This window comes from Leptonychotes weddellii, chromosome 5, assembly GCF_054177405.1.
Source record: "Leptonychotes weddellii isolate Sample4059 chromosome 5, ASM5417740v2, whole genome shotgun sequence".
Taxonomy (NCBI): domain Eukaryota; kingdom Metazoa; phylum Chordata; class Mammalia; order Carnivora; family Phocidae; genus Leptonychotes; species Leptonychotes weddellii.
In genome coordinates, this window is record NC_138373.1 from 15701439 (window position 1) to 15720200 (window position 18762).

At 53.7% G+C, this 18762-nt stretch overlaps 2 protein-coding genes across 3 annotated transcripts; one reads left to right on the plus strand and one right to left on the minus strand.

The window, feature by feature from the left end:
• The first annotated feature begins 10711 nt into the window (after positions 1-10711).
• On the plus strand, positions 10712-15215 carry IL27 (interleukin 27). 2 transcript variants are annotated; one of them, XM_031028824.2, is made up of 5 exons: positions 10712-10878; positions 13045-13217; positions 13302-13400; positions 13817-13975; positions 14674-15215. In XM_031028824.2, exons 1-5 carry the CDS (start codon positions 10857-10859, stop codon positions 14923-14925), a joined length of 705 nt encoding a protein of 234 aa, XP_030884684.1. In that variant the 5' UTR covers positions 10712-10856; the 3' UTR covers positions 14926-15215. The 2 variants fall into 2 exon arrangements, with proteins under 2 accessions (XP_030884684.1, XP_030884687.1); XM_031028827.2 differs by lacking the exon at positions 13045-13217.
• On the minus strand, positions 15080-18453 carry APOBR (apolipoprotein B receptor). Its single transcript, XM_081819777.1, has 3 exons — positions 16401-18453; positions 16050-16315; positions 15080-15955 (listed from the first exon to the last, which is right to left on the minus strand). Exons 1-3 carry the CDS (start codon positions 18165-18167, stop codon positions 15877-15879), a joined length of 2112 nt encoding a protein of 703 aa, XP_081675903.1. The 5' UTR covers positions 18168-18453; the 3' UTR covers positions 15080-15876.
• Between the last annotated feature and the right edge of the window lie 309 nt (positions 18454-18762).

Sequence of the window (18762 nt, forward strand, 5' to 3'; positions counted from 1 at the left end):
TGCTTCTGCCTCTGACCCTCCCCCCTCTCATGTGCTCTCTCTCTCTCATTCTCTCTGTCTCAAATAAATAAATAAAATCTTAAAAAAAAAAAAAGGCATGAAAATGTTATTCAGCCCCAGCAATTCTTATTATCACACTGAATATTTGCTAACGTCCTGTGGGAGGGCAAACGCCTGGGTTATGGGTTCACTGCCGGTCACAGGCTGAGCCGGGAGTGGACCAGCTGTGCTGACATCCGTCCGAAGGTTCTAGAGAGCTCCGTGGCCTTTAGGAAGTCGGGGGGGGGGTGAGGGGCAGGGAGAAAGCAAGGAAGGGAGAACAACCCATCCCCAGAGTCCCTGTGTGAGCAGCCAGCCCCAGAGGACACCTCTCCCCTGGGGCTGGACATAGCACCCAGGTCTCTGTTAACTAGAAGCCTTCCTTTGCTATGTAAAACAAAGTGTTCTTTGCTTTTCTGATTATAAAAGCAGTTAATGCCGAGGAATCAGAAGATAACCACGGACCTCTGGGTTCAGTACTCCTGACTGATCACACCCTCCTTCCAGCTTTTTTTTTTTCTTACTCCCCCCCCGCCTTGTTTTTTTCCCCCTCCTTCCAACTTTAGTTTTATATCAGCTCTGTGCAACCTTATCCTGTTCTCTCTCTCCTGGAGCACTGGTTTGGAGAGTTGCTTCTTAACTGTTTGAGGTTACATTTCATTTATTCATTCGACAAATATTTATCGAGCCGGGGAATAATCTAGAAGCTACGGATACACCGGTAAAATGGAGCTTACATTCTAGTGGGGGCAGACAAACAATGATAAGTGAACGGACCAAACACAAGAATTTCGGCAGGGCTTGTGCAATTTAAAACGCCTTGTTTAGGGAAAGCCTCACGGAGATGGGAGGGCCCTTAAAGAGTGAAGGCCAGAAGGAAGTTAGGGAGTGCTTTGTGCTGAAATTCCTCTTTATTTCCTTAAGAGCACACAGTACCCTCTAACATACTATGTATTTTACTTATTAATTTATTGTCTGGGGTTAGAGGAGGAGACCGCTGGCCGCCAAGACAACCCGAGGCAAGAAGGCCTGGAGGCTCAGTGACCGGAGGCCGAGAGCAGAGGCTGGGGAGGACGGCCGAAGGGTCCCCTCCTCTGCTTATGTGGATCCTTCTGTCCCCCCATCAGGTGCTGCAGTCCAACCCCCCCTCCCCCGTGTGCTCTCTCTCTCTCTCTCTCTCAAATAAATAAATAAAATCTTTAAACAAACAAAACCGTTCATGAATGAGTGTGTCAGAACTGGTCTCGCTTCACACCGCCCCTTTTGCCATGCACATTTCTCAAGATCCTCAGTTCCGAGGACGGCGGAGAGGACCCCAGGTGGGGGCCGGCCGGTAGGGCTCCTGGCCCTCTCAGCGAATGCAGGAGCCATCAATCACCTCGTTAGCAACGTTGAAACCTGGCACCGTTTGGACAGGAGGCCGCAGGGCTAGGCCTCTTGCTGTCTTTCGCTTCTGGGCAGGGTTTCTGTTTCCCCGCCCCTCTTCCTTCCTTTGCTGGTTCACTGAAGGTGGTAAGCGCGGGAGTGTGGAGCGCCGACTGTCCCGGTTATAGTTGATTACACCGTCCCATGTCAGTGACATTTGCTAAGACGGTACCCCTTCAAAAAATATGTGATATGATGGATGTGTCCATTAACTCAAGGTGGGGGGAAGCTTTCACAGTGTACACACGGATCAGATCATCACCTTGTGTACTTTAAATAGCTTATCATTTTATTGGTCAATTACACCTGCATAAAGATGGGGGAAAAACAGTATGACCTCTCAAACCATACTATTTTGGTTCAAATTTCAGTCCTGCTATCACTGTGTTATTAACCTCAGTTTCCTGGTCTGTAAAATGGATTGTTTTGAGGAATACGTGTGTGTGTGTGTGCGTGCAAACCCGTTTGAGCAGTGTCTGGCATATAGAGAAGGCTCATAAAAGCTAACTGTTACACCAGGCGGTATAGTGTAAGTGGTTAAGAAAACCAGAGGTCCTGGGTTCAAATCCCAGACCTGTCGCTTACTAGCTAAGTAACCTTGGACACAAAGCCTTAATGGTCCTCAGTTTCCTTTTCATATAAGGAACGTGAATAATAATACCTACAGGATAGAGTTATTGTGAAGATTACATGAGCCAGTAGTTGAAAAATGCCTGGCACATAATTTGATTAAGTTATAATATAATTTTATAATTATAATATAATCTTATAATATAATTTTAACTTATTCCATTCTGTGTAGTAAGCTCCATGAAGGCAGAACTTTCTGCTGGCCCCATTCACTGCTGAACTCCAATGCCTAGAATAATGCCCGGGACATACTGAGTTGGTACTTGGTAAATATTGACCAAGCTTCTGCTGTTTTCACATTGTCCTTTCTATCTGAAATTCTCTCTCCACTGGCTTCTGGTAGAGTGCTCTTTCTACTACACGATATATTCACCTTAATCATTTAAAAAAAAAATCTGGTCTGTGATTTTTTGACATTGGAAATCCGTTGTGAAGGCAGATCAGAGAGGGGGAGGGGACCCGTGCTGCAAATGGCAGAAACACAGCTCAAAATAGCTTCAGCAAAAAAGATTAGCTCATGAACCTGAACACTTCAGAATAATTGCTTCAGGACTAGCTGGATCCAGGAGCCCAAAGTCAATAACAAGATTCCTGTCTCCCTCTCCAGCTGTCAGCTCTACTTTCCCATGTGTTGGCTCCAACCTGAGGCAGGGTCTTCCCTCATGGTGGCCAACAGTAGATCCAGATTCACATCCTACCTGTTTAGTCGTATCTGCAGAGAGAAAGCCTCTTTCCTGACAGCAAGTCCAGGGACTGACTCTCAGTGTGTCACGTACCCACTCTTGAACTGTCCACTCTAGTGACTGGTTGGGTCTGTCAGATAACCACCATGGGGGGGATGTCAGCCTCTGTAAGAGGATGAATAAATTCCCCAAAGGAAAATCCAGATTTTTTTTTTTTAAGGAAGAATGGGTGGGCAGGTGGAAATGACAGATGGCAATGACATCCCAAGGGATACTCTTCTCTCCTCATCCTCTTACTTGCTGGCCAGTTGATAAGCTTTGCTTTATGTGCTCTCAAGAGTAATAACACTTGCCCGTTTCCAGAGCCCACGTTCACTCTCTTTCTCTGTGAGGAAGGCACTGCTATGTCCATGCTCCAGGTGAAGAAATGCAGGCCGCAAAGTTGTTGGCCCGGGTCAGTTACAAACTGCCCTGCTTCGACGTGTTCTCTCTGGTTTCACATGTTCATCCGGGCTTCTCGGCTAGGTGGCCACCTCTATGGGCAAGGACCGTGGTTGCCACACCTTGGTACTCGGCCCCCACTTCTGTCTTCCTCTCTCCTACCCAGGGGCACCACTTCAATTCAGAATCATGAAAAGAGTAGAAGTTGTTCATATCAATCTTGCCAACAGGACTCAGAGGCCTGAAGAGGTGGGTGAACCCTCGGGGTAGTGGAGAGGACCCTGGGGCTCTGGGAAGGGCCCAGAATGTGTAGAAAACTTGAAAAGTTAAGAGATGAACATCTAGGGCGCCTGGGTGGCTCAGTCGTTAAGCGTCTGCCTTCAGCTCAGGTCATGATCCCAGGGTCCTGGGATCGAGCCCCGCATCGGGCTCCCTGCTCGGCGGGAAGCCTGCTTCTCCCTCTCCCACTCCCCCTGCTTGTGTTCCCTCTCTCACTGTCTCTCTCTCTCTCTCTGTCAAATAAATAAAATCTTTAAAAAAAAAAAAGAGATGAACATCTAGATCTTAGGGCTACACACAGGGTCTTAGTGTAGGTGGGAATGGGATGGGACAGACCTGAGAGCCATAGAGGGAAGAAGGTGTTTATGGAAAGGTGAGACCTGATGGACGGACAAGGAGCCAGTTATTTTAAGGGCTGAAGAAGGAGTGTTCTAGGCAGAAGGAAGAGTAGGTAGAAGTGTGCCTGGTGTGTTTGTGGGGCAGCCAGAAGGTGTGGGAGGGAATAAAGAAGGCCAGTGGGAAGGATCATGAGGACTTTGTCAGTCATTGGGAGGGTTTTTGCTTTTACTCTGAGCGACATGAGGAGCCACAGGAATCAGTGAACCCAGGACCAAAACCGAGGCAGGAGCAGGAAAAGCGGGTGGGCAGTAACATATATGTTTCATATATTCTTTTGCATGAATCAGATATTATATATAAAAATATAAGCAGTGATGGGGCATCTGGGTGGCTCAGTCAGTTAAGCACTGACTCTTGATTTCAGCTCAGGTCATGATCTCAGGGTCGTGAGATCGAGCCCCGTGTTAGGCTCCGTGCTGGGCGTGGAGTCTGCTTACGATTCTCTCTCCCTCTCCCTCTGCACCCCCGCCCATGCACACACACTCTCTCTCCAAAATAAAAATAAATACAAGCAGTGAGTGTGTTCCATTCCTGGGGAGTAAGCTGTCCACTCACCTGGGGGTGTCACATGCAGGGGGCCAGACGAGTGAGGGACACGGCGGCAGGGGTGGCTGAGACCCCATGAAGGCCACCAGGTGAGAGCACTGGGAGTGGCGTGGGACCCCGTGTCAGCCTCAGCGCTTAGGAGTGCTAGAGGACCTGGTGTCTGCCAGGGCCTGCCCACCTCTCTCAGACACCTGGCAGGGCCTGTCCTGGGGCTCAGCCCCACCATTCTAATTGTTCTTCATAGAGAGCCTTGATGAAGCCTCACCTGGCCCCCGTTGGGGGCCGGGTGAGTCCCACCCACTGGTTCTCGGGTTTGAGGCTGTCTACACCCTGGCCCGGAGATTTCTGCTTCTGGCCTGAATTCTGCTCTGATGTGTGTTTCTGGGTCACTAGGCCCCCTCTGCCTGCACCCCCAACCATCCCTACCTCCTGAGGTCTAACTGCAGCCTCTTCTGTTTCTTACCTTCTTCCTCCCACTCTCCTTCGGCCTTTCTTTGTCCATTGATGACAACCGTCCCTTGTATTTATTTATTTATTTATTTATTTATTTTTAGATTTTATTTATTTATTTGAGAGAGAGAGACTGAGAGAGAGCACATGAGAGGGGGGAGGGTCAGAGGGAGAAGCAGACTCCCTGCCGAGCAGGGAGCCCGATGTGGGACTCGATTCAGGGACTCCAGGATCATGACCTGAGCTGAAGGCAGTCGTTTAACCAACTGAGCCACCCAGGCGCCCCCTTGTATTTATTAATGACAACTAACATTTCTTTCCTCGTGAGTCAGGCCTTGCACTACTACCAATAGCTAAAACCTATAGTTTTATCATATGCCAGGCTGTGTTCAACCACTTTATAAATAATAACCCGTTGAGTCCACCAAACCATCTTAGGAGTTTGTGTTATTCTCCTCATGTTATAGATGACAGAGCCGGCACAGAGAGGTTAAGTAACTTGCCTAAGATCACACAGCTACTCAGCAGCAGCCATTTATGTGTACGATCGTCACAACATCCTATCCAGCTGGTGGAAGCAGCCTCCTCGCTTGGGAGATGAGCCAAGATCAGGGAGATTTCAGTCCTCGACCAAGGGAAGTGTTGGAGCTGTGAAAGCGAAGGTCTGTCTCCCTCCCAGGTGGGGCCCTGACCCGTGACACCCTGTACCCTCCCAAGTTCACCTTCACGTCTGAGCTGAGAGGTGGGCAGGGCTGGGATCATGAGCCTCATCTTGTAGATGAGGAAACTGAAGCACAGACTGTTTGGGCCTCTCTCTCAAGAGGGTACGTACACGTGGGGAAGGGCGAGCAGGGCCGGGACTCGAACCGGGACTTTTTATCCCCAGCCGGGTGTTTTTCCTCTGCAGCCCTGCCTCCTGGGCTTCAAACTCTGCCTTCCTGGCACTCTAGAGAGCTTGCGGCCCACCCTCCCCTCACACCCGGCATGGCTCAGTCCTCCCGCCCCTGCCTTCGTGTGTCACTTAACATAGAACACCCAGCGATTATAACATCTCATCAGTAGTTAGCCGCCCCCCCAACACCCCTTTCTCTCAGACCTTCCCATGGTCGGTAGTCCCAAAAGAGACACCCCATTTAGAGGCAGCGCCCCAGGTCTGCGGAAGGGGGCGTGGTGAGTGCGTGCTGCAGAATGAATCCTGTAGACCCTGGGGGGGGTGGGGGGGGGTGGGATGCATGCGCACAACAGGGGAGAAGCCAGTGATGAGGGCTACGGCTCTGGGCTTCCCACCTCTCAGGGAGAGGAGGGCGGGCACCGTGCCTCGGGGCTCAGGGTCTCACCACCCGTGTTTGGGAGACTCAGAGGTGTGGCCCCAGCTCCAGCCTGCCCTCACCTCCCCCAGCCTTCCTGCCTCCACCCAAGGCCATCTTGGTTTAACTGAGGGCTTAGTTCCAAGCCTTGGAACTGACATCAGAGGGCCCAGGGATTCCCCTCACCAGCCCAAGCTGAAAACGGGGGACTTGAGTTCCAGTCTTCATTCTGTCACTGATCTGCTGCGTGACCCTGAAGAAGACTTCCCCTCCCTGATTCCATCCTGATGTCACATCTGAAGCTTCTAACTTCTACTTCCTGGGCTCAGGATTCCCATGCAACCCGGTGGAGTGTCCCAGGGGGTCTGAGCTATAACGGGATACTTGGAAAATAATCAGAAAATTGGTGGATGGTTCTTTTCCCTCTTTTTTAATCATCTAGGTTTTAATTTCCCTACGTAATAGCAGTGGAAGCATTTGAAAACTGCTACTACTTTTAAATGAGGAACCTGAGGTCCAGAGCAGGCTGGTGACTCACCTGAGGTCACCAGAAGTGTTAGCTACATACTGGAGTCCAGAGCTCAGCGTTCTTGGCTTCCTTTCCAGCAGTTCTCAGCCTTCACCACATCCCTTCCATTTCCTGCTGGGATCCCAGCCCAAGCCTCAGCTCACCAGCCAAGATCCGCTTGTGGAAACTGAGGCCCAGGTAGACAGACACGGGCCCAGGCCCATCCTCCAAGGACAGGGACAGAGTCTGGCCCCGCCCTCCTTGGCTCTCTGGCTTCTTGGCAAGGATCTGCTAAGATCATCCCAGCCGAGGGCCATGCCCAGCAGCCCAGCTTCCCGCTTTACATCCTCGGTACCTGTCTGGAGCATTGGCCAGAGCGGGAGAAGGCTGACAGGGAGAGCTCAGGGCTCAGGGCTCAGCAGCTGGTCCCGGACCTGCTGCTCTATCTGGCAACTTTCGGAGCACCGGCCAGGAGCAGAGCCCACATTAGGCACTTGCAGCAGAAGACGGATTGGTTTGCTGATTTCCGAAGAACCTGCTGTTGTTAGCTATTGGGGATGTATCAGTGCACAGAATGGGCACGAATGCCCACCCTTGTGGAACTCATACTCCAGAGCATGGAGACAGACCAAAAAGAGGGAGAGAGAAAATGTTAGATGTTTTTAAATGTTATGTAGAAAAATAATGCAGGGAAAGGGATAGAAAGTGTGTGGGGAGGGGTCCCTGGGTGGCTCAGTCGGCTAAGTGCCGGCCTTCGGCTCAGGTCATGATCCCAGTGTCCTGGGATGGAGCCCCAAGTCAGGCTCCCTGCTCAGTGGGGAGTCTGCTTCTCCCTCTCCCTCTGCCTGCTGCCCCCCTGCTTGTGTTTGCTCTCTCTCTCTTTCTCTCTCTCTGTCAAATTAATATATAAAATATATTTTTTTAAAGTGCCAGGGGGGTCTTAATAGATACAGGCAAATAATTTAAATGAAGTGAATATTTATTAAAGATAATGTCCACAAACTATGAATTACATGGGATTTCTGGAATCTAATGAAGGGAATCTATAAAAAGATAAGAAAAAATACCTTATAATGAACAATTTAAAGCTTACTCGCTGAAATGAAGAAAAAAATAAACCTGTTCACTATCACATCTAATTAACATGGTGCTAAAGTACCCAGCTAGAAGAACAAAGCAACACAAATAATGTGCATTTTTTTAAAGGTATAAAATCTGGAAAAGGCACCACTTGCCCTTTACAACCAGAAACAAAGTAAGACAAACTACAAATTAATGATTTTTCTTGAACTCATCAAGGAACTGAGGTCACAAGCCAAACAACTAATCTCACATTCAGAATAGAACAGGTAGGGACGCCTGGGTGGCTCAGTCAGTTAAGTGTCTGCCTTCAGCTCAGGTCATGATCCTAGGACCCTGGGATCAAGTCCCGCATCGGGCTCCCTGCTCAGCGGGGAGCCTGCTTCTCCCTCTGCCTGCTGCTCCCCCTGCTTATGCTCGCTCTCTCTCTCTCATTAATTAATTAATTAATAATTGAATAAAATCTTACAAAAAAGAGTAGGACAGATATCTTCAGTTAGGAAATAGAATACTTACTTATGGCAGACATTCATAAATGCCATATAAACTGACAAAAATATTAATCTGGAATTTTGTTTTAATGAAACCCACTGCAAATTAAAAACAGGTTAAAAATGAAAGTATGTAAAAAAAAGATAAACCATGTAAACACTAATCAAAAAGGTCAGGACTCGTCAAATTAATTTCAGAAAAAGTAAACTTGAGGGGAAAAAAGGAACATTATCGAGGATAAAGAAAGACATTACAACATAAACACCAAACATACAACTAAAAAAAAAAAAGATAGACATTACATTCTGATAAAAGGGTCAGTTCTTCAAAAAGACATAACAATCCTAATTGTGTCTATACGTAAACAATAGAGCATCAAAACACATGAGAGAAATTGGTAGATCTCAAAGGAAAAAAAAAATATATCCACAGTTATAGTTGGAAATTGCAACATTTCTTTCTAGAAAATAGAAAAGAGAAAGTGCCAGGGGCAGGGTTGCATCTTTTAATCGGGTCAGTGAGGACTCCATTTGAGAAGGTGACATTTAAGTAGGGATCATAAGAAGAGAGTGGGCTTTGCAGGTATCTGGAAGAAGAGTGTTTCAGGCAGAAGGGACAGCAAGAACAAAGGCCCTGAGGCAGGAGCATGCCTGGCATGTTCTAGGAGCAATGAGGGAGTCAGTATGGCCGGAGTGGTATGAGTGAGGATAGATTAAGCAAGATAAATAAATATGCAATGTCCATTGGAGACAGGATTTATGGCAGGAAGGAATGAGCTATTCAGGGGAGGAAGCCCGTGACAAGGGGTAGGTTCAGAACAGGCTGAGAAGAGGGGACTCCAGAGAAGACAGTGGGGGCTTTCTAGGCAAAGAGAAGAGCTAGTGGAAAGGCAGGCTGGTATGAGATGGCAACAAGAGACAGGAGGTCTTGGGGAACCCTAAGAGAAGGTCGGAAGGGTCGGGAGGTTGTGGTAGAGAGTGGGAGATGGAGTTCAAGGTTTGAGAGGCACAGCAGTTCTGGGCAACGGCAAAGGATGGGGAGTGGTTGTGGTCAGAGAGTGAGTGGGGTGGACAGCAGGACTTGGGGATGTGAGGAAGACCAGCCAGGGCCCGTGTGTATCCTCACCATCAGTCTCAGGATGTTTGGGACCCCCGCAGTGAGGGGCCTCAGTGGCATGGGATGTGGGGGAATGAGCTGTCACCACCAGGGGACACTGCAAGGGAAACCAGTTTGGGCTAGGCAGGTGTCAGCCGCTCGCTCTTCCTTTTCCTTCTCCTCCAAGCAACCCTCTGGGATTGCTCCCCCAAATGTACTGGTACTTCCCGGGTAGTTGGTTCCAGGCGGCTCTGCTGGGCAGGGCCCATGTAGGGCTGAGAGGCAGAGTATAGAAAGGGAAAGCCCCCTTGGTTTCTGTCTCACTGCAGGGACCCAGCAGGGAAACCCCACAGATCCTAAAAGGAAAGTGGGCCTCGGGGAAGACCAAGAAACCCCCATCTTCTCCCTGAAGATGGAAAATCCAGGGTAGGGCTAAGGGTGGAGCTGTGCTGGAAGGGAGACCAGTGGTTGATGCAGCCCAGCCCTGACAGCCATCCACAGAGCAGAAACACACAGAGCAGGGTTATTCTGGGACCTGACCAAGCCCCATCCTACCTCACACAACCCCAACCTGGTGAACCCTGACCCTAGACATCAACAGCCCAAGCCTGAGCCCTGACCTGAGTCACAGGCTCTGTCAGAACCTTAGCCACAGCCCAAGCTCTGTGCCCAGTCTGGACTGAGCTCGAAACCTAACCCCAAATGGTCCCAAGCATGGCCTCCAGGTCACTGATAGCTCTAACCCCAAGCACAGACAGAGCCAGGACGTTGGCCCCAGACAAAGCTCTAGATCAAGTCCTAAACCTGGTTATAGACTGAGCTCTAATCTTAGATCTTACTCTGGCCAAAGACTGAGCTCTTGGCTCTGAACGGACCTGTTCTCATCCGTCCTGACCCTGGCTGTAGGCTGAGCCCTGATCCTGCCCAGACAGGGACGCCACTGCTCCACACAAAGTCCCATCCCAGCTCCAGAAGGAGCTCCCCACTCAGCTCCCTCCCTCAGCCATCTGGTAAACCAGAAAAGAGTAGGATGACTCAAAACCCCAAGTCCTCTCTGATGGGCAATCCCCTTACCTGGCCATCCATCCTCTATAGTACATTGAGCTGGTGAGGGCACTAGGATGATAATGACACAGCAGAGGAGTAGGAGGGTTTGAGTCTCTGGGACCTACCAGTCCCTCGAGCAGTGGCTCCCCCGGGAGCGGGGATGTGAGGGGAGGGCTGGTCCTGAAAGCTGAGCAGGGGTTCTGGAGCTTGGATTGACAGAAACCCCAGCTTCCCGCCACCCCCCACTGCACCTCCCGCCCCCTCTGGGAAGGGAAATGACATTTCCCCATTTCAGCAAGGGGTGGTGAGGAGAGAAGACTGAGTGCAAAGCCGAAAGTACAAGCAGGACGGAAAGTGAAACCGGCGCAGCCCCCAGTATAAGACCCCTGCCCGGGAGATGGCTGGCCACACAGGCTGGGCCCCGCTCTGGGCCAGATGGCAGGCGACCTTGGCTGGCGTGAGTCTGAGGCCAGGGCTGGGGGTGGAGGGGTGGCAAGCTTGGTTGAGACTGGGCAGGGGATGGGAGGGCTTGACGGGTGTGGATGGGGGCCAGGGGCTGAGCGGGCAACTACTTGGCCAAGACTGAGGATACAGGATACAGTCAACAGGAGAATGGGAATGAGTCTGGCATGAATGGGGGCCAGGGGCAGAGGGGTCATGGTTCGGCCAGGGCTGGGCAGAGGATGGGAAGGCTTGACTGGCCTGAAGGGAGAGAGGTGGGCAGCCAGTTTGACCAGGACCAGGACCAGGCAGATAAATGAAGAGTTTGGTTGGAGTGAATGAGCAGGGACCAGTTTGGCTGAGAATTGGGGCTGGTAGAGGAAGCAACAGCAGGAGGAGTTGGCTGGAGTGTGGGGCTGGGGCCAAGGAGTCAACAGCCTAACTGGGTCAAGGGTGTGTAGCTCGGAAGGAGGTCCAATCTGCAGTTGGTGACTCAAAGAGTCAGAGGCTGGAACCAGAGCCACAGGAAGAGGAGCCAGAGTAAGGACCAAGGGCTGGAGGATGGGGACAGAGCCAGGGCCAATGACCCAGGATTGGGTACAGAGGGTAGGGAGAAGCCACGGGAAGGGTCTGGGGCTCCAGAGCTCAGACAAGAAGCAGAGGGTCAGTAGGAAATGGCTCAGCTCAATTCTGGGTGGGCAATATCCACCAGAGCCTGGGGGCATGCACTTTCCCTCAAAGTAGAGCTAAGAGGAACCCCATACCGTCTGAAGTCTCTGGGATGCCAAGTGGTCCCCAAGCCAGGGTAGCCTGAATGCTGGGGGTTGCAGGCACTGCCCCCCACCTCTGGAAGTACATTGGTGAATGGAAGTACCCAGAAGCTCTCCTTAGTCTTTATTTACAGGACAATTTTGGGAGCAGAGCCCAGGGGTTAGAGATCAAGAATGGCACAGAGAGGAGGGAGAGCAGGAACAGACTTATAGACTTACAGCCTAGTTTTGGTTTGTGTTTCGAGAATTGTGTAACTCCAGTGATTGCTAGATTTCCTCTCCCTGATGGAGAAACCAGGAAACACTGCCCTCTTCCCAGAGCTCCCACTCTAGGGCCTCTCTCTCTTCTGTCCAGGAAACATAGGGCAGGAAGTAGTTTCAGAAATCAGTTGGTCTGGGGTGCCTGGGTGGCTCAGGTGGTTAAGCGTCTGCCTTCGGCTCTGGTCATGATCCCAGGGTCCTGGGATCCAGCCCCATGTCTGGCTCCTGGCTCGGCGGGGAGCCTGCTTCTCCCTCCCCCTCTGCCTCTCCCCTGCTTATGCTCTCGCTCTCTCTGTCTCAAATGAATAAATTAAAAGAAAAAAAAAGAAAGAAAGAAAAGAAATCAGTTGGTCTGACTCCCCCATTTTACAGATGGGAACCTGAGGCACAGAGATAAGAGATGACTTGCTCAAGGGAAGAACCTGAATGAGAAACCGAGGTTCTGCCTCCCATTCTGGGCTCTCCTCTTCCTGGCACCCCCTGTTCTTCCAACACTGCAGAGTGACCCACCTTCCTTGGTGGTGGCTGGACCAACCTGTCCTTCTGACTCCCTGGGATAGAGCCTCCAGCACCGCCTGCCCACCTCTGGGGCTCTAGTTCAGGTCATCAGAGCCGCCTGGCTAAGCCCAAGGAATCCTCAGCAGAACACAGCGTGCCCACTCCGGGGGAGGTGGCTGCCTCCTCTAAGTTCGCTGGGGGAAGCACAGAGGCTCTGCCTTTGGGCAGATCTGGAATCCAGTCCTGGTTCCCTCACTCTCTAGCTATTTGGCCAACTTCACCGGGCCTTATTTTCCTCATCTGCAAAATGCACAGGATAATAGCACCCAGGCTACCACATACGGTTGAGTGGTTTGTTCACTGAAAAAGACACTTGGCCAAGGGAGTTGGTGGGGGTCAAGATCCAGCCTGAGATTTGCTTGCAAAGGTGGGTACTCTGAGCAAGGTTGTGTCTGTCTTGGAGAAGGGGTATCTTCTTTTCATTCATACAGAGATCCTATATGGTGTCCTCAAAAACTTCCATCTTATTAGTGGTTGCGCGGGGTCAGCGAGATGGCACACAGGGCTTGCCTATAGTGCAGGCTAGAAAAGGCACGTGAGTTCTTCTCAAGCCTTCCCCTCATCTGGCCCACCAACTCCGCGCCCCTCTCCAGGGCTCGGCCTTTTGCTGCTCTCCTTGCTCCTGGCTCGAGCTGGTGTCTGGGGATTCCCGAGACCGCCAGGGAGGTCCCCCCTGAGCCTGCAGGAGTTGCAGAGGGAGTTCAAGGTCAGCCTGCAGCTCGCCAGGAAGCTATTCTCCGAGGTTCGGACCCAGGCCCACCGCTTTGTGAGTCACCCTAATGCAACTGGTTTTGGGGATGGGCAAATCCCCACTCCCTCTGGTCCCCACTAACAGACCTTGCCCCCATAGGCTGAATCTCAACTGCCAGGAGTGAGCCTGGACCTCCTGCCCCTGGGACATCAGCTCCCCAACGTCTCCCTGACCTTCCAGGCCTGGCACAGCCTCTCTGTGAGTTGGGGGCCAGAGGGGTGGGGCAGGAGAGCTAGCAGTAAGGCTGGCCCTGGGTGGATGGAGATGAAGTCGGGGATTGAATGGAAAATGGATTTGGGGAAGAGTGGAGGAATCGGATCTGGATGAGGCTGAGTATGTCATCGGATATAAAAATTCAGCTGGAATAAAGGAGTGGTGTGAGAATGAGGCTGCACCTATGGAGGAGGGATGGGGTTGGGATTAGGAGTGGGACTAGGGTTGGAAGGAGGCTGGAGACAGGATAAAACCAGAAGCAAGGCGATGGACAGGAAAGGGGATGGTGAAGAAGGGGATAGAGTGGGGCTGTGGACAGAGAGTGATAGGATGGTGAACATGGGGTTGGGTTTGATCCTTAGCCTGTGAGCCTTGCCTGACCCATTCCCTCCCTCCCACAGGACCCAGAACGACTCTGCTTCCTCTCCATGATGCTTCGCCCCTTCCATGCCCTCTTGGGAGGCCTGGGAGGCCAGAGGGGCTGGACCAGCTCAGAGAAGATGCAGCTGTGGACCATGAGGCTGGATCTCCGGGATTTGCAGCGGCATCTCCGCTTCCAGGTAGAGTGTCCACCCACCTCAACTCCCAGAGACCAACACAAAAAATTGAAGCTTATTGGCTCCCTTTTACAAACACCCCCTGCCCACAGGTTGGGTAAGTTTGGAGGGAGATGCTCTAGACCCTCTGTGTATTGGAGGGAGGTGGGGGGACTGGCTCTGTCCCCTGAATCTCTGCCTTCTCTTGGGGTCTTGGTCTGAACAGCTCTGAAGCACCCGGAACAGCTGTTGGCATCAACAGACCCTGCAACAAAGCTGGTTCCCTTCTCCCTCAGCCTCTCACATCACCAGGCCCTCCTGAACATTTCCAAGGGAAACTGGCATTTTCCTCTTAACAAAAGGAAAACAGAAAATGCAAGCAGCATGAAAACTAGCTATACCACCTTTCTGTCCGTTTCAGATCCTAAAATGACCCTTAAGAGAAGAACTTCTGGGGTCCCAAATGCCCAGGGCAATCCTGGATGAGTGTGCCACCTCCATGAGCAGCATCTTGCTCTGTGACTTCCGTTTTCTTGAACCAAAAAATCAGGCGGGACGCGTGAGGTGATGACATAATGGAAGATCTAAAGTAGGGGCTATCCAGGGAAATCATGACCTTGTGGTCTCTGATGTCATTCTGTACCACTGGGAACATAAAAGAACCAGGATGTGCTCCGGGTCTCAGCTTGGCCATTGTCTGACCCATGGGCGTCTCCTCGCAGGTGCTGGCCGCGGGACTCAACCTCCCCGAGGAGGAGGAGAATGAGGAGAGGAAGGGGCTGCTCGAACGGGCTCCGGGTGGCCCCTCACAGACGTCAGCACAGCTGTCCTGGCCCCAGCTCCTCTACACCTACCAGTTGCTGCATTCCTTGGAGCTTGTCTTGGCTCGGGCCATGAGGGACTTGCTCTTGCTCTCCCAAGCCAGAAACCCAGCCCCACCCTTGGGGTGCTCAACATTCAGCTCCCAGCCCTGATGGGATGACTTCTTAGTCCTGTCCCTTCACCTTTCAGAACCTGAGGACTGGGGTCTGGGCAACGAGACAGCCCCCAGCTCATTTGCCTTAAACCAGGCAGGACTCCACCGGGCTCCCACCCCGATCCCTACCCAATAACTTAAGGCCCCTCCGGTCCCTGGCAGATATTTATTTCTTGGATATTTATTTATTGTTTAGGGAAATGATGGTTTATTTATTGTTTCAGAGCCTGCTAGCTGTCCTCGGGCTAGGCCACCGTGCGGGGTGCCCAATAAAGCACTCTCACCCTCCCTCGGCCTCAGCTTCTTTTCAGAGAAGGGGTACCTGACTCCCAAGGGACAAGAATCTGTAGCCTCTGGCCACCCTGGGCCCCTTTCTGCTCCTAAGTTCTGGGGGCTCCTGGGTACCTTCCTCCATTCTGGCTTGCTGGGCCGGTGGTTGCCATAGTAACCAGCAGAGTTGTGAGTTTTTGAAAGCTCAGGGCCGCTGACGATCTGTTTCCCACCCACCTCCCACTGCAAATGGGGCTTGTAGGCCCTGCTGACCCCTTTCTTCTGGGCTAGCTCCCACCCCCGAGGTTTGTGTGCTGTTCCACAGCTTTCCGGAAGGCCCCGGGTGGGGGACTGGGAGCAGTCCAGGAGGGAAGGCTGCGGGAAGAACTGTCTCGTCCCCTTGGTCCTCCAGGCGGCCGAGACAGGTGAGAGAGGTGCTCAGGACAGGCCGTGAGAGGCGGTCCCAGTGGGCAGGGAGTCTGTCGGCCACATTGCCGAGTCATGCTCCTCAAGTTCATGGTCCTCACAGGCGTCTGGTTCGGTCTGTTCCGAGAATGACACACTGAGAAACTGAGGCCCAGAGGGTGGAAAGGGTACGTCCAAAGTGGCAGAGGGAGATAGGCCGTGCAGGGTTTGGAGGATCCCTCTGAGCCTCACTTGGAGCCGGGCTCCCGGGGGCTCAGGGCCCTCCCTGCGGCTTTGGCTGGCCCAGCCGGGCTTGCAGCTCCTGCATCATGCCAGTGTGTGCAAGACCAAACCTGCGGACGGACAGAGGTCAGGGGAGCTGGTCTCCAGGCGGCCACGGCCTCCTCCCCAGGCCAGCCCAGCCCAGCCACCTCACCCTGTGCTTACCCATGTCCCAGCGGCCTTCTCCTGGCTGGCAGTGGGGTCCCCTCAGGCTTTGGGGGACTGGGCTCTGGGGGCCCCTCTGGCTGGAGAAGTCTCTGCTCGCGAGCTGACATCTCTTCCTCGGGTGGGGGGCGGGGAGGCTCCTCCTGCTGCTCAGGGGCGCCGGTCCGTCGGGAAGAGGGCCGGGAGCGGCGCAGTGAGGAGTTGCGAGACAGGAGCACACGGCTCCGGGGCACAGAGACGTCCAGGAGAGACCCAGGGAGCAGGGCCTGCAGGGCAGGGGGCACAGAGTACCGTGGGGCCGGATTCGAGATTCTGCTCTATCCAGCCCCGGACCCCAGCTGGGGCTCTCACCTCACTCCAGCTGGTGCCCGCACCCTGGCCGGCACTTGCTGCCATCTCCCCGTGGGGCCCACGCTCGGCCTCTGCAGGCTCCTGGTGTGTTGACTGGTCCTCCGGGCCCTGGACGTCCTCCGGGCCTTCGGGAACAATCTCCTCGGCCTGTGCTCTCTGGTCTTCAGTCACCGCAACATCCTCCACATCAAGGGGCCTTCTTGCCTCTCCCTCGGGGTGGTGGTCCCCACATTGCCCCTCCCTGCCCCGCCCCTGCTCCTTCATTTGCCATCCCACAGCCTCCTCTTCCAACAGCGTCTGCCCTCCTGGGAGCCCCTCGGCCTCCACTGTGGCCACGGTGCCCTCTGCCTTCGCCACCTGGGAGCCCGAGATAAAGCCACCCATCTCACAGCTTCCTTCTGCCGCCGCAGGCTCCCTGACCTCCACCCACTCTCCCCCGGGCTCACCCTCTCTGGCCTCCAAAGCCTCGGCTTGGCCCCCTCTGCCAGCCACCTCCTCGTCTGCAGAGCCCACCAGGCCAAACTCCGGCCCACCTCGGTTTTCTCCCCATGTAGCCTCTACCAGCTCCACACCTCCCCCAGCCTCCTGCTTCCCTTTGGAGTCCCCAGCTTCCCCAGCCTCTCTTTCGAGCCCTCCCCCAGCTCCAGCAGCCCTTCCAACCAGAGCTACCTTATCCCTCACTATCTCAGCAGCCAAAGAACTGACCCCTGGGTCCTCGCTGTCCTGGAGGCTCCGAGCGGCCTCCTCCAGCCTCCAGTCTCCGCTGGATGTTGTGTCTGCCCCCCAGGGCACTGTGGCCTCCACCTCCGCATCCTCGGTTTCTCTAGCATCTGACTCTCCCAGCGACAGACCTGTCCCTGCGTCTGCCCCATGCCTTCCACCCAGCTCCTGGCTCTCTGCTCCAGGGGTGTCTCCCTCCTCTGCCCCGTACCCTGCGTCCTGGGCTTTCTTCCACTCCCCGCCTGCCTCCGGGACATCTGGGAGCGCAGACTCTCGGCCTCCCTGGGCCTCCTTCGGGGCCTGGCCTCCTGCAGCCTCCTCCTCCCCCTCTTCAGTATCTGCTTTTTCTTCCTGGGTATCCCCTCCCTCCACATCCCTTCTCTGGTTCTCCCAGACTTCTGCCCCAGGGGCATCAGGCTTTACATCTCCCACTTTCCTGGGGTATTCCTCCAGGCTCCCTTCCATCTCCTCTTTGCTCAGAGCTGAAACACCCCAGAGCTCTTCCTCACCCCCCTGTCCTTCCTCAGGCTGCTCTGTCAGGGTCTGGGGGCCTGCCATCAGCTCAGGTTCTTGGCCTTCAGTGATTTCGTGCTCAAGGCCACCCCACTCCACCCCCTGTGCTTCTCCGCCTGTCTGAGCCTCCCCCTCACTCCTCTCCCCGCCGAACTCCTTCTCAGGACTGCTGGTCTCTAGGGTTGCTTCCAGGTCAGCATCCCCTTCAGCCTCATTTGTCACGTCGTCCTTGGGCAACTCAGCCTCTGAGGCCCAGCAACCCTCTTCCTCCTCTTTGGTCTTCTCTGCCTCCACCACCTCCTCCGGACTGGCTGGAACAGTCCTGATCGCTGAGGCTTGCCTCCCCTCAGCCTCTTTCCCTTCCTGATCTGCTTGGATCTCAAAGCCCTCCCCTACCTCCCCCTCTGACCCATGGCCTTCTGCAGCCTCCCCCACTGCTGTCTGGTCCTTAGTTGCTTCTTCTGTGCCCTTAGTTCCCAGGGACTGGGTTTCTTTGGGGGAAAAGCTCATCTCAGCCTCTCTATTCTCATCCATTTCCTCCTCCTGGTCTCCCCTGGAGGCCTCCTCGAATGCCCAGGCCCTCCCAGTGCCCTCTGAGATCCTTTCTCCTGAGACTTCCCCATATTCTCTCTTCCTGGCTCCTGAGAGGTCATCCTCCCTCCCAACTGAGGTTGTCCTGGCCTCTGCCCTGACTAAAGTTATTCCAGCCTCCTCCCTGCCTGAGGCTGTTCTATCCTCCTCCTCCTTCTCCCTGACTGAGGCTGTCCCGTCCTCCTCCCTGCCTGAGGCTGTGCTGTCCTCCTCCTTGCCTGAGGTTGTCCCGTCCTCCTCCCTGCCTGAGGCTATTCCGTCCTCCTCCCTGCCTGAGGCTGTGCCGTCCTCCCCACTCTCTGAGGCTGTACTGTCCTCCTCCCTGCCTGAGGCTGTCCCGTCCTCCTCCCTGCCTGAGGATGTCCCAGCCTCCTCCTTGCCTGAAACTGTCCTGGCTTCCTCCCTGTCTGAGGCTGTGCCATCCTCCACTCTGCTTGAGGTTGTCCCGTCCTCCTCCCTGCCTGAGGCTGTCCCGTCCTCCTCCCTGACTGAGGCTGTCCCGTCCTCCTCCCTGCCTGAGGCTCTGCCGTCCTCCCCA